General features: G+C 38.3%; 1 protein-coding gene and 1 non-coding gene across 8 annotated transcripts in view; both read right to left on the bottom strand.

Annotated features, from left to right (window-relative positions):
* The window catches only part of CKAP5 (cytoskeleton associated protein 5), a 53,558-nt gene that overhangs the window by 8,237 nt on the left and 30,746 nt on the right, over nt 1-14,575 (bottom strand). For 4 of the 7 annotated variants that reach the window (XM_038137842.1, XM_038137845.1, XM_038137843.1 and 1 more), the window contains exons 23-38: nt 14,406-14,519; nt 12,198-12,326; nt 11,417-11,611; nt 10,643-10,778; nt 9,846-9,934; nt 8,918-9,028; nt 8,514-8,636; nt 7,686-7,835; nt 7,097-7,300; nt 6,271-6,406; nt 5,289-5,482; nt 2,876-3,048; nt 2,643-2,666; nt 1,579-1,752; nt 1,027-1,147; nt 152-331 (exon numbers count right to left, since the gene is read on the bottom strand). In XM_038137842.1, coding sequence (XP_037993770.1) covers nt 152-331; nt 1,027-1,147; nt 1,579-1,752; nt 2,643-2,666; nt 2,876-3,048; nt 5,289-5,482; nt 6,271-6,406; nt 7,097-7,300; nt 7,686-7,835; nt 8,514-8,636; nt 8,918-9,028; nt 9,846-9,934; nt 10,643-10,778; nt 11,417-11,611; nt 12,198-12,326; nt 14,406-14,519 — 2,253 coding nt within the window. The remainder of the gene's footprint in view (nt 1-151; nt 332-1,026; nt 1,148-1,578; nt 1,753-2,642; nt 2,667-2,875; nt 3,049-5,288; nt 5,483-6,270; nt 6,407-7,096; nt 7,301-7,685; nt 7,836-8,513; nt 8,637-8,917; nt 9,029-9,845; nt 9,935-10,642; nt 10,779-11,416; nt 11,612-12,197; nt 12,327-14,405; nt 14,520-14,575) is intronic. The other 3 variants (XM_038137846.1, XM_038137847.1, XM_038137849.1) reach the window with 3 other exon arrangements.
* On the bottom strand, nt 868-978 carry LOC119702232. Its single transcript, XR_005257292.1, has one exon. It is a non-coding gene; the product is annotated as a small nucleolar RNA SNORD67 (small nucleolar RNA).

Genomic DNA, 14,575 nt, shown 5'->3' with positions numbered 1-14,575 from the left:
AAAAGGTGCATTGATGAGCAGTTGGCAACAAACCTTTGTAAGAAAGACTCAGTAGTAAGCTAACCTAGGTACAGAACAGACATTTCAATCTCCCACAGCTTCTGCATCGAAGTTATTTGCTCTTCACCTTATCTTTTACAGCAAGCCTTACCGTGATCATGCTCCCAATAATACAGCTGTAAAGTCTGACAATCTCATCTTTGTCCAGCTTCTCATCTGCCATGTGCGTATTGTAGATTAACCGGAGCTGCATAAATGTGGCTATTAGGAATTGGTCGATGTGGCCAGACATAGCTTCTGCTTTGTCCTCCTGTTTGAGTACCTCATCAATCTAAGATTTAAAAACAAAATGCTCCAGTAAAGTCAACATAATGCAAATAGTGCAAAATAACAATAATTTAAATACTTTTCTGTAGGAAAGGTTTTGCTCTGACCAATCCATTTGCCAAAGCAGTTGTATTCCAAGCTTTCACCCAAAATCAGTAGCTAGAGATTTGTATTGCTAATCCAACCACAATCAATTACTGATATTTTAGAGAACTGCAATCCTATCCCATACACAAATGAAAACATCAACAGCTGCATTATAGATTCTGGAATTTATGGCTTTATGAAATCATCTGGACAAAAAAGCTTCTAAGTAGTTAAAGTCACCTTAAACCCATGCAAAAACTATGGGGCAAGACAATCCTTTTGCTAAAGATCTCTAAAACAGTTCAAATTTAAAAGTTAAGTCTCACTAATTAACTGGCTTTTACAAACACTTAGCAAAAATAATTTGACAAAACCAAAAATATAAAACAGAAGCACTAATGAGAAAAGCATTAAGTTTATTCTACATCTTTCAAGTGGAGTTTCTATTGCTAAAGCGAGTCAGATGGCCCCTGTGCACCTAGTTTTGTCATCAGGGAGATTCTGAGCAGAGCCCACATCACCTGACATGATTGCTCCACCACAGTGCAACTCATCACCCTCGCAGGCAAAGTCTGATACAGTGTGATTAGTTGCTACCTTTAATTCACTTACCTGTGTCAGAGCCTGGATGCTTGTATTTATATCACCACTGGCTACTTGGGAAATGACAAAGTTGATAGTAGAAGCTGTGTTACTGTGCATGTCATCAAAGTGTGGGGACACAGCACGGATTCTAAAGGGTTGAAAACAGGATTCATTACTTTTTGGAGAGCTACACTTATGTACACTTCACTGCTGCATTTCAATGAAGATTTAGAGGAAAAAGGATTTCATTCTTCACTGAGGATTCTCAGGGAAGGAATCATTCCTTTTTACCATGTCTATTGAATTGTTTGTAAAGACACTGGTGATGCATTTACAAACTCAATATCATCTAACTATAAAAACACCTAAGTAGAACTAATGTTTTTCATTAAAAATAACTGCTCTCCAGATTTCAGAAGAGTACAACAAACCTTTGTTTTGCCATCTCTTCAAGTCAGCTGACATTACCCTCTTATGAAAACAAGGCTGAATGTAGAAACTAGCCCTATCAATTCACCTTCTGAAAATACTTTTTAGGCAGCCCTGCTGATTTCACTTAGGAGGTAAAACTAAACTCACTTGGGCTCAGGAATCAAGACTGGCTCAAAGATGTCATCTAGTTTGTGCTGTACAAGTGCTGGCATCTCACATCTGACAGTTCCATTGTCATTTTCAATTTCATCAAGATCCAGCTGAAATTCCCGTGGAACTGTATGTGCTGTCTCCGAGTGGCTGCCCATGTTGCGATTTTGGCTACAGAAACCAGGAGAGAGTTTTAGTTTAAGAGGTAAGAATACTAGCACTAGCTTCCACTGGTAGCCCTAAAGTTCTCATACTAACACAGGTTTTGCAGTTTTGATTATATTCAAGCCCCTTAACGCCCTCTGCTTTTCCCCTAGTCCTTAGTAAAACAAATTTCTGTAGGCTAGAAGAACAGCTGCTACTTACTTGCCCTCCTAGTTACAGATGCCCTGTACCTTTGCCAGGTGTGTGTGGTTTGGGATAACCAGCAGAGTTTACAGTACTATTAAAAGAATAACTTTAAAAGAATATAACTTTAAAGTTTGAGTGGCTTTTTTCACTTTTGTTTTTCTAATAATGGACAGGATGCACATGTACAGAGCAACCTCACAAGCTCCTCTGAATCTAAGACTCACAGCATTCCCACATGACCTATACTGCATATCAGATTTTTCAAGGAAATATTTGAATATATAGTTCTCAGCACAGACTTTTAATAAAAAATGATGAGCAGGTGGCAAGGAATAGTTTCTGAGCTTTTTGGTTTGGGTACTGTTGCCCCAGGCTCTACAATTCACACAGACTTATCCATTTTTGTGCTTCATGTCTAACACAACTAGAACATGGTCCAACAAATACCAAGTTTAGTCCAACACATTGAAAGTTCTCCCAATATTTTGAATAGTTGCTTAATGTGGAAGTGCCGTGTCTGTCTGCAGCCTGATCTACAGTCACCTTGACAGAAACCTGTATTTCTGTTTTCTTTCTTTTCTTTATTCAGAGACCTGTAAATAACCTAGAACTAGCCATGGCAAACCCATCACCCTCAGGAAGGGATGGTTAGGATAGAAATTGAAAGATACAAGAGCCTTGCTACCAAGGAGTTAGTGGGCAGTACTTACATCCTATAAGTGCGATACATAATTCTGTCCATGGAGAAGCAGTGAAAAAAGGCACAAGACTATTTAGAAAGATTTCAAGACAGACAAGACAAAAAAATTTCAGACATTTAGGTTTATATTATTTGGCCATTTTTCACAACATGCGAAGATGATGACAAGAACTAAAATGACATTGTCAGACATATTAGCACATACACTATGCAGGCTAGAGACCATAATGTAACATTACATACTTGAGTTTGGAGGACATGTCCTCAGCTTGTCCCTTGCGCATCATGCTGGCATTGGCACTGATGCTCTGAGTACGCTGCGGTTTCTCCTCCGCCTGTCTCACTGGAGCAGTAGAGGGTCTCTTGGCTGACCGCTTTATTCTTTCCTCCAGCATGCTCATGTCTTTCTCTGAAAGCTGTAACACACAATGCTATGACTCATTCTGAGTTGTATGGGTTTCAGAAATCTCAGTTACCTACAGGCTTCACACCATACTTATCAGTGCAGACCGAAGTTCTCTAAAATGAAAGGTGGGGACTGTAAATGCTACCTCTAGCAGCAAACTCACCAGGACACTCTGGACTGTCAGGTGCTACTTCAAGAGCTAAGTAACCCATGCTGACAAGCTGTAATACAGAATACACCTATTTCTAGCCTACATAACTTTCAAGAAACAGTTAATCTTGAATTCAAACTATGGTACTATCCTGTGTTTGTAAATGTTGCATGTGTTGCTGCAAAAACCCCAAACAAAAAAAAACCCAAAAACAAAACCCACCCACCTTTCTACATTCCCTCTTAGCAGACCAAGCAGTGTTTGAACACTCTGGACCCTGCCACAGAAGCCAGAGTTCTTTACAGTTATCCTGTTCAATGTACTCATAATTCAATATGAACACCAGATCATGCAACTTAATGCTCCAACTCAGGCAGTGAAAAGATTCATAATTACCTGTTTATCTACCAGACCAAAGACTACCAATAACTCCATTTGAACAAAAGTAGGCATTACAATTTCATGAGCAGTACTTTTCAGCATCCCTATCATTTAGAAACCTTCCTGAGAACCCATAGAGGGACCATACTGAAGCTCAAAGTCATGGTTAGAAAGAGCTGAATTGTTCAGGTGCTACAGTTTTTCCTTTACCTTGAAAATTCAAAAGCAAACTGACTATGTAAAACTGAGGCAGAAGCAGATTGATCTCTGAACAATAGTTAAATGGAATGGAAATCTAAGATGTTAATGAAAATGCAACATTAACTCTCATGGGAACAGTTACCAGAGTAAGAGTCACATTAAATTTCAACTTCTCAAGAAGCTGTAAATTAAAAAAAAAAAAAAAAAAAAAAAAAAAAAAAAGTGGAGCAGCCTAGCTTCCCCTGCTTGTCATATTTCATAAAACATCCATCCAATAGCTTGTATGCCCTATGGTATATGACACAACACAACAAAGCTGCAAAGGCATTAAAATATCGATCACATTCCCATCAGTTTTAATGCTGCTAGAAACATTGACCAAGACCAAATGCAGAGAACAGAACTGTAAAAAATGATCTAACTGCTCTTGATTCAGATTGGAATTCAGGATACTTAATCTGATATGCACAGTAATTATAAACACAGTGAACTAGCTTTCATTGCTGGACAGTGGAAACTGAGTTTTGCCATCTTTAACTTTTACTGCATTTTAGATGATAATCATTAAGTATGATTTTCAGAGAGCAAAACAGCAGCAATACAAAGCGACATAGTACTGACACTTCAAAAATGAAATGCAGTAAGATGAAGCAAGTAAGCAAAATTTACCAGACTTCAACTGCAAAGCAATTGGATAAGTTGGGGATGAAAAAAAGGTGAGAACTTACTGGAGCCCCAACAACTAGCCTTTCTTGGCCAAATAAGTTATCTGAATATTCTGAATCAGATGTGTTACTTGTACAATTGACTATAACACAAGTTACTCTTTATAAACAATTTAATGCCCATGAAGGTCAGTCTCTCTTTTTTTTTTTTTTTCCAGTTTTCTTTTTCCTTCATGCGCATCCAGGTTATATAAACCTCTCTTACTGGAAACAGGCTGAGAGTTGGGGTTGAGAGCATACTGAAGAGAAGGCTCTGGGGAGACCTCACTGCAGTCTTACAGTACCTAAAAGGAACCTACAAGGAAGCTGGAGAGGGACTTCTAACAAGAGCACAGTGATAGAAAAGTGGTAATTACTTTAAAATTAAAGAAGATAAATGTAGATTGGATTAGAAACTCTTGACTGTGAGAGTGGCTGAAGCAATGGAAACAGGATACCTAGTCCCTGGAAGTGTTCAAGTGTCTCTGCCCATGGCAGGGGGTTTGGACCTAAATGGTTTTTAAGGTCCCTTCCCAAACCATTCTATGATTTCATATATTCTACTATCTGGGATTAAACAAATAGCCAGAGGATCTATGATGTAGTAAGTTATTTTCAAAACTACAAAATGCTCTTGACACCAACAGCAAGATGTACCATGACCAACCACAAGCAAAATGGTGCTAATCCCCTACAAAAGTGTAAAGACTTGAAAAACCAACCACCAAACCCCAAACAAACAATCCTACAAACCAAACTAAGCACAGCACGCTAACCCAAATCCCCCATAAACTCATTTGCAGTTATACTGACATTTCCAATCAGCTTGAACACTTGGTCACCATGGACGTTGTAGACAGTCACGATGGTGTTCAGTGCAGCATTGCGCACAGTGTTGTCCCGGTCACCAATGTGCGTTGCCATTTCTTTTAAGGCTTTCCCTGGAGTTGGCTGGCATACATTCATGCCATATGATTCAACCAGACATCCAAGCTCTTCCAAGCATTCTAAAAAGAAGAAGATAACATATGCACATACAGCTTTAAAGCTGCTGGGAAGAGAGCCCTCCCAATTCCTGTGTTGCTTGCACAGCTTGAACATTCACTGTAGAGAACTGCTAATCCCAAAGCTTATGACAGATATACTCCAGGTGATTTATGGGATCAATGGTAAGCTGCAGCAGACTACTTCAGAAGATAAAAGCTGTCAGGCACCCTTCTACACTTCAATTATTTCCCATAACCATGTATGAGCAATGCTACAGTTAACATCACATTCAGGTAAACAGCTGGGAACTTGCAATACTGTATTATGTATAGAATTTAACTTTCTGCTTATACCGGGATAAGATAGTCTCAGAGTGATCAGGAAGTTGTTTGAAGTACAAATGCCACAACTTTATCACAGACATTACTTGTGGTGAAACAGATGTACAGTGTAGAGACATTTCTTGCTCAGATTAACTGATTCCCTTGGTGAGTAGGAAAACAGTACTGTCTCCATTCTCACCAGCACTGTTTCACTAAGAAAACAAGCCTACTCAAGGGACTCATAATACTCATAGCAACTTAAGAGATTACTTGTCTTTGGAAGGTACAAAGACATCAAAAAATAAAAAGCAATATGATACTACTTGAAAATCTCATCCTTTTAACACTTAAAAACATCTGCATAAAATGCCATGTGCATGCAAATCTCACAATCCACCCAACATTCTTTTGCTGGGTATTTCAAGATGCAAACCAAAGCAATTTCAAGTACTTTGCACATGTGCAGTTCAACAGCCATTTCCCACCTGCACGTTGTTTGGAGTTTTTTGATTTTGTCCCTTCCATGATAAAAGGAAACATCTTGCTGGCTGGATAGATGAGACACATTCTGTTCAGAATGGCACGTACATCCTTACGGATGACATCTTTCGGTTCTCCGACCTAATGGAAAATTAATGAAAAAAAATGAAAAAGAAGGGAAGAAATACAGAATATTTCATACAGTCTTATAATACTTTTGACTATTCTAAATAGTCTAAGGAAAGCCAGAATCATTCTCAAGGCAAAAATCCCATTTTTTATCAATGGCTTTTAAGGGAAATATGCAATATAGAATAATAAAGGTGACAAAAGACAACCTTAACATCATTAAGTCAAACCGTTAAACCAACACTGCCAAGTCTACCACTAAACTGTGTCCCCAGGTGCCACATCTACATGTCTTCTAAATACTTCCAGTGATGGAGACTAAACCTCTTCCCTGGGCAGCCTGTTTCAGTGATTGACAACACATTCAGGAAAGAAATTTTTCTGAATATCCAATGTAAGCCTGCCCTAGAGAACAATTTGTGTCCTTTTGCTCTCATTCTATTCACTTGTTACTTGTCAAGACAACACCAACACCCCTCTCTCTACAGCCTCCTTTCAGGTAGTTATGAAGAGCACTAAGATATCCCCTGAGCCTCCTTTTCTCCAGGTTAAATAAACATAGCCTGTTGAATATCACACAAGCCACCAACTGGACTTAACTCCATTCACAATATATTTAGAATGAACATATTGCAGTGTTTGATGGTATTCTGCCATAATCCTCATGAAAAATAATGTTAGGGTCTGTGAAACAAATTGTACCTTTAGGATAAGATATGGGATGAAAGAGGATGCTTCATTTTCGGTGAGGTGATACTCTTCTTGACTCAGCAAATTGAAAAGCAATTTAAGGTATTCAAGTGCTTTCATCAAAACACTTGTGTTGGTATCAAAGAACCGCAGGGTGAGCCATTTTAGGATCAAATCCAGGCAGCTGATGACTCCATCTTTTTCACTCTCCAAGTGCTTGAAGGCAGTTAAAAAAAAGTTACATAAATGAAACACATATATACACTGCTCAAGAAGAAAAGAGGCTAAGCTATGTCTGATAAGATAATCTACATATATTGGTAGAATCTTAGAACAATACATACTCACTTTTAACTTATATGCCTTTCTGAAATTCTAAGAGAAGTCTCTGCTGAGGAAATTTTTCCTTCTCCTGAGAAACAGTATTAATACCAACTTCATCCTACATCTGAAAATTATTTTATGTATGTTTAGGTTTCAACTACACAGAACAATGACCCCTGGCTCCTCAGAGAATTTTTATTTTATTTTAATTCAAGCTGTATTTTTCATAGCAGAGAGTAATTGTCAGCCTCATCTTCCACCACAGATCCAAACTCACCTCAATCATAACAGACAGTGCTTTGTTGTGGTGCTGGAAGTCTGCATGGAACATCTCATCCTGTAGCCATTTGGCGACACAAGTAGACATCTGAGTTTTCAGCTGTTCAATATATTCATCACGGGGAGTAGTGAAATTCCACTTTAACACCTGTAAAAGGCAGCATTTAGAACTCAGAGCAAGCAATACCTTTTCTCCCTGTTAGATGCTGCTGATTGAACACCTTTTAATTCTGTTTTAGAATCTGTTTTCAAAGCCTTTTTATTGCCAATAAGTAATGAAAAATCAGTCGTGTTTGCTCACCCTTTTTTTTTTTACATGACAAGTTCTCTTCATATGGACTGACTATCCTTATGCTATTATCTTAGTAATTATCACTTAAACTCATTGTTTTTAAGCTCCAGACAGGCCTACTTACTAGCAAGTTACAAATCACATGAATATTTTCACTAATAGAATTTCCCTACAAATTGCTAAGTGGAGCTGCTCAAAGTATATTAAAGCATTTGCAACATACCCTAGAACTCTGACATTGTACCTGAAAACAATTAATGTACCCTGACTAAGCTTAATGATACTTCACAACTTGAAAAATGTAAAAAGACCTTAGGTTTTTATGAGTGTGTAAATGCACAAAATTTGAAAATCGGAGAAGAAACACCACAGTAAGCCCGCTACTGATGTATGAAATTCAACTCAAGAATCAGACTCCAAGTGATGGACAGTGGCTAACACATGTCACAGTATGCTTAATTCCAAATTAAAAACTAAACAAAGTGTTAAAAGCTTCCACTTCAAAACTTGTGAACACTTTCTGATTTTTCTCACCTTCAGAGCCTTCTCTTCTCTCATCCTCTGCTCCTTCCCATTTGGGACAATGATAAAAATAGGGCCTGATTTATCATCATCTTCCTTCAGACTAGGCTTGCTTAGCACCTTCTTTCCCTGTACCTGAAAGAAGCAAGGCATTAACAGGCAACACAAGCCATATATATGCCTCAGTCACAGCAACTGCAAGCGTTAGATACTTGCCACCCTCATGCTGCCTATGTGGACAAGAGCCAGAGAGAAGCTGAAAGAAAAATGTTGATTAGAAGTTTAAAAGTGTGTGCTCAGCTGCTGTGGAAGCAATACCATGACAGTGTGCACAGTAAGACCCTGTGAATTATGACACATCACTCTCAACCAGTGTGCTAGTCACCCACACACATTCCTAAAACCCAACGTGGTACCTGTTTGATAGACTGGCTCTTTGTCAGACTTGAACCGCCCTTGCTGAGGCTTGTATTAGCTTTGGACAGGCGGGCATTACCCTTGGACATACTGCTATTAACATCTGACTGCTGGAAATAAGCCATAGAAAAGTCTTGGCTGAGAATGTGTTAGAAGGTTTAGAATGGAAACATCTAAGAGTAAACAGCTGTCTGCCAATAAAGGTCTTAACCAGCAGAGTTCTGGCAGAACACTGCATTGACTTCAGCAAACCTACAACATCCTTCAAGGTTTGTTCTGCTCATTCTTACCATGAATATGGACCAACCTACATCAAATGTTACTGTTACACCACTACTACAGACAATGAAGACAATGGGACTGTAGAACAATTTGGGTTATTTTTAGTTACGTACATAGGACAAACTTAATAATTAACAGCAAAAAAAAAATTACTGCAACACAAAACAACAGAAAACCTAACCAAAAATTGACTGTAATCAGTTGAGATCAAGTTTTTAAGCATATTCCTTCCTTTTTTACACTTCGACTGAGAACTTCTTACCCATCATACTGTAAGGCAGAGATTAATTTCTTTTGATACATGGGTTCAAAATTAACATTTAAATGTAACATTGGACCTGGAATAGAAAGAATGAATTCTCAATAGCACAAAATGAAAGAGGCCAGGAAAATTTAGAACAGACTGTATTTCTCATAAGACTGATTTTTCACAATACGGACTTTAGGAATTAAATAGGTAATGACAAAAGCAGTGATCAGATAAGTGATATGGGAATGTCTGTCATTTCAGAGTTCAGACAAACATGAGGATTTTTAATAAAAGTTGTACGTAGCAAGGACTACACTCTTCTACCTACAACAAAGTAACAAACCACAGCTACTAACTTAATAAAACTGATTCTACACAAAAGGCAATCAACATACCTTAGTCTTAGAGGAGAGTCCTCCTGCTTTGGCTTTTTTAAGATCAGGTTTGGATTCCATGGTATTAGACCCCAAATCATCAGCAAATGCTGCAGAAACAATAGACCATTTAAAGTTATCTAGAAGTCCACTTTAGGTTATCAGTTTTCTCTTCTTAGGACATAAGAAAAACTGTTTGTGGATACTATATGCTTAATCACACATATGTCTGAGGCTTTTAGACCAACTGAAGAAGTCCCTTAAATTCCTTGTTAGCATACAGAGTTTTCCTAATTTCCTAATTAAGATTATGGTACTCAGCCAATTTGTCATTTTTCAAAACAATGCAGGCTAATGTCTAGAGCTGTAGTTGAACCTGGCTTGAGTAAGTTAGCCCCAGCAGTCTGAGTCTTCAAATCAATTGTTCCCTAATCCCATCACAGAAGAATTCTGGCAGTCCCCCAGTGAACTGGGGAAACACTGAGGAAACAGTCCAGATAAAAAATAACGTGGAAACATAAAAAAAACTATATTCAAATCAGATTAGTATTAGAAAAAAACTTCCCCTTTAGCCCAGCTTGGTTTTAGCTTCAATACCAAGTAGATATTTTCAAGTTTTCAAATAGCAGCTGACAGATGGCTGTGTGGAAAGGAAACACCCTCCTACACTGGAAGCTGATTCAAATGCAAGCAAGACCAGAACCCTAACTATGCTGAGTACATCTTCTCCAGACAAGTATGTTTATTCCTCTGGCATGTCAAAAAGCTTCAAAATCCACCATTTTCTCAGTCATTTCTCAAAATGTCAGAGAAGTTACCTGATGCAGGTTGGAATTTGGCAGGAGCTGCTCCTCCCACCACTCTGGAAGATGCTTTAGCAGGAGGAGCCGGTTTGGCTGGCATGTTGGCTTTGGCTTTCTCCAGCATGGCCAGTACCTGGTCTTTGGAAGTTGGCTAAAGAAGCAAAAGTGCAAAAAAGAAGTGATAAATTTAATAATGTCTATCACTAATCTTTCCAATAGGTGCTACAGGCAACAAAAACCAAAATTAGTTTGAAACAATACATGCTCTGTTAAGCATCTCAGAGGATGGCCATCTTAAAACATCACTGTTCTCAGATACTTTTGTTCTGAGTTAAAACATCTTCCCTTAAAGTTTCTTCTGCAAGATCTATGGGAAATATGTAAACTCACACTAAGTGAGTGGTCCTTGGATGTCAGTGAAGTGCCTACTCACCACTCAGGGGTCCATAAGTCAAACCAAACTGCTAGAAATCATGTTAAAGTATGAGAAGAAAGGCATAGAGTGGGACAGGAACTGGTATGGAAGCTATCTGTGAGTAAATTTTTTTCAGAAGAAAAGCACAGTGAATAAATATCAAGCTCTTGAAGTACTAAGCTTGTAATGGCAGTAAGAATTTCTGAAGCAGAGAAACCTCTAGCTCACAGCTCCCGATACTATTTTCAGTCCCCCTGAAAATACCCAATGCAGACAAGCTTACATGACTCAAGACAGCATGTCATGAGACTGTGAGTAGAACTTAAGAGTCACTTATTCAAGATCACATGATCTAATCTTTGTAACAGAAGTACCTTCAGCTTGCCAGTGGCTTTTGCCATCTTCTCAAAGCCCAGATGCATCATGAAGAAGGGCAGGGCATCCTGTGCCTTTTTGCGCACATCCCCATTTCGATCTTCAAGGCAGGAGTACAGGTGAGGCACACACAAGAGCAGGTCAGAAGGAACAGAACGGAGGGCAGGCAACTTCTCAGCCAACCAACCAAGAAGCTGAAAGAAAGATTTAAAATAAAAGCTTTTAAAGAAGTGTTCACAATGCTGTGTCAAGGCACGAGAGTCTGAATACTAGTCCTTCACATACCATTACATTCTACAGTGTAACCCAAACATTTTTCAGACAAATACTCTTCAACATCACTTTTCATATCAGCAATTACAAAAATTAAGTTAAGTACAGCATGTTAATGCACAACTACCTTAAAACTTTAAGCCTGGTCTCTTTGCAGGCTGTTTCTTCCTTTTGAAAGGAACAGAATTTCAGCCTCTTTTTAATCTCTCCAGTTCTGTTCCATGGCAAATTTGAGTAAACACAAACTAGCTCTTAAAACGCTAATCAAACGAGACAGAAGTTTCATTTTAGACGCACTGAAGTCTAAATGACAGCTATTCTGCAGGAAGAAAGCTTGTTATTAGCCTTCAAGGTCTAACAATTTTATGTCAGAACAAATACACAGCTACTTGTTTTCCCACATAATGGCAGCATTGTGTCATTTCAGTCTGCATAGAAAAAGAGTCCATAGCACATAAGGTTATTTTGATCTGACACACATAAGAAGTTTATTTGACAGAAGCCTACCTCTTGTCTTAGGAAAGGATTTTCTTTTTTGAGCTCTTCTGACAGGTCTTCCCCTTCCAACCACTCTTTCATGCCAGTTTGTTCAGCCCAGGCATTCACAGTTGCCAGTGCAGCAGCACGAACGTTATTCTGAAGCAAGAACAAGATTTAAAAGGAATAAACCTAAAGAGGGGTCAGAAGATTACAACAGAAGAAGCAATAGTCATCCTTCCTATGAAAGCAAAAAGCTTCCACACCACGGGCTTTGAAATCTCTTTTTTGATTTGCAGCTTATGAAGTCTAAGATTCAGAAGAATTTAGTTTCAGTGATTATATCAGCTGCAGCAATCTCCAAATCAGACATTATACTCATCTCCCATAATTTATTAATAAATAAGTTTAATAAAGAGGATGAAAGGGTATCTCTAAAATTACTTTTACATGCTACAATTCATTGACAACAATTCTGGGAAATTAACTCTCAAAGAAGCTAAAAAATCGTGTTAGTGCCTTAGATAGCGCTTAAATAGGCTGCACATTCATAAATCAAGACAAATGGATTATGGAGCCTGCTATAACGGCACTCTTATTTAGGATACACATGAGCAAAATCAGGAAAGAGGGAGCCCTCTAATTCCTACCAATTGCCATCTTGTTCTTTCCAAGCAAAATTTAGAAGAGCACCCTTTTTTGAAACAGCTATATGAAGTTATGAGAAGCCAGATGGAATATTTAACCATGGTTCTTTAAAACTTGATCCGTCTAGATATGACTTTATACATACGACCTTCTGTAGGCTGAATTTCTGAGGAAAGCTAATAACGTAGCAGACTCATTTAGTTAAGTATGAAACATATTAAATGCAGAAGTAACATCCAGGCATATATGTAAACAAGAAGTCAGCATCCTTGCTTTACCAGGTTCTTCTATCTCATTGAGGAAAACAAACAAATCATATGCTGCAGATAAACACATGGTCATCAGCCTCTCTGACAAGGCCTTGGCTCCCATCACCCAAATGAAACTTGTCTTCACTCATGCTTCAAACTGATTATTTCCCTCAATTATTCAGTGAGTCTACTACAAACATACTGAAGTAGGACCCAAAATGAACCATCCTCATCTTCAAAAACTTGACAAATTTGATAAACTAAGTAAATCTTGCACCTGAAGTACTTAAAAAATTACCACTGTAAGCGTGTTCAAACGAGCATACAATCTTCTGTCAGCATTATAGTGTTTACAAATTATCTCAGTATTATGCATTTTAGTAACCGTGTAAGTTAATCACAATTGGTCTTATCCTTAAACCACATACTTGCAACTCTCCTATCAGTCTGGGGCTCTAAGCAACCTGGTCTAGTGGAAAGCATCCCTGCCTATGGCAGTGGGGTTGGAACTAGATGGTCTGTAGGGTTCCCTTCAAGCCTAAAAAGTTCTATGACTCTACAAAAGGAGCTTGCTGTTACCTCAGGATAATTGGCGAGTTAAAAGAATTTAACAGTCATATAAGATCTCAGCTCTTGAAGACTCTTAAAGAGAAAACAATTTGAACCTAGCCCTAGAACCAGTCCAAATCTTTCCACTGTTTGGGACAGGTAGATCCAGCTTCTGCTCTTTTTCCTACTCACATTCCAAGCAGAGACAGCTGAAGTATGCCATCCTTGATAATTGCCCATGACTTCTGGCACAAGATATTGGCACCTTCCCAAGCCTTTTTACCCATTGCTTTAAATAGCTCTTTCCCATGGTCCTAAGCTTTATTTTGACACAGCATCCTTTCAAACTAGACACTGATGTTATTTACACAAGCTTCAGTGTCAGTTATGAATGTCCTACGCCTACCTACAGTTCCAAGGTCTCCTACACAGTGACAAAGACGACAACAATGTATACTGGAATCCACAGTGATACACTAAAAATTCTACAAGAAACTTTACCAAGCAAACCTGTTCAGCGTCTAAAATACTGTACTTTCAGCAGCAGAAATATGCATATAGTCACCACATTCATTGAAAAGCCAGATCATTTCACTGGTTTTAGTTACAAGGAGAAAATACATCTGAATAAATATTCCAAGTATAAATATGTGCCTGAATGTAAAGTTGTCCATCAGGCAAGAACTTTTTAAAAAAATTAGTAAGCTTCCAAGGAAGTTTTAACTACCAACCACCTTTCAGGCATGGCTTAAATACACAAAAAGCAAAGAGATCTTGACGTCTGTCCTACCTTACTATCTCCTAGGACTGTAATGACAGGAATCCCCAAATTTTTCACATACTGTTTGATATTGGGGCCCATTGCTGTTGCTAGTTGCTGAAGAATACTCAGTGTTTGTTGCACCTGCACATAAGTAAAAAAAAGGTTTTAAATAAAACACTGTTACAAGCATTTGTGCA

The sequence above is a fragment of the Motacilla alba genome, chromosome 5 (assembly GCF_015832195.1).
Source record: "Motacilla alba alba isolate MOTALB_02 chromosome 5, Motacilla_alba_V1.0_pri, whole genome shotgun sequence".
Taxonomy (NCBI): Eukaryota; Metazoa; Chordata; class Aves; order Passeriformes; family Motacillidae; genus Motacilla; species Motacilla alba.
Note: the sequence above shows the minus strand (reverse complement) of the source record. Positions and strands in the feature narration are given on the sequence as shown.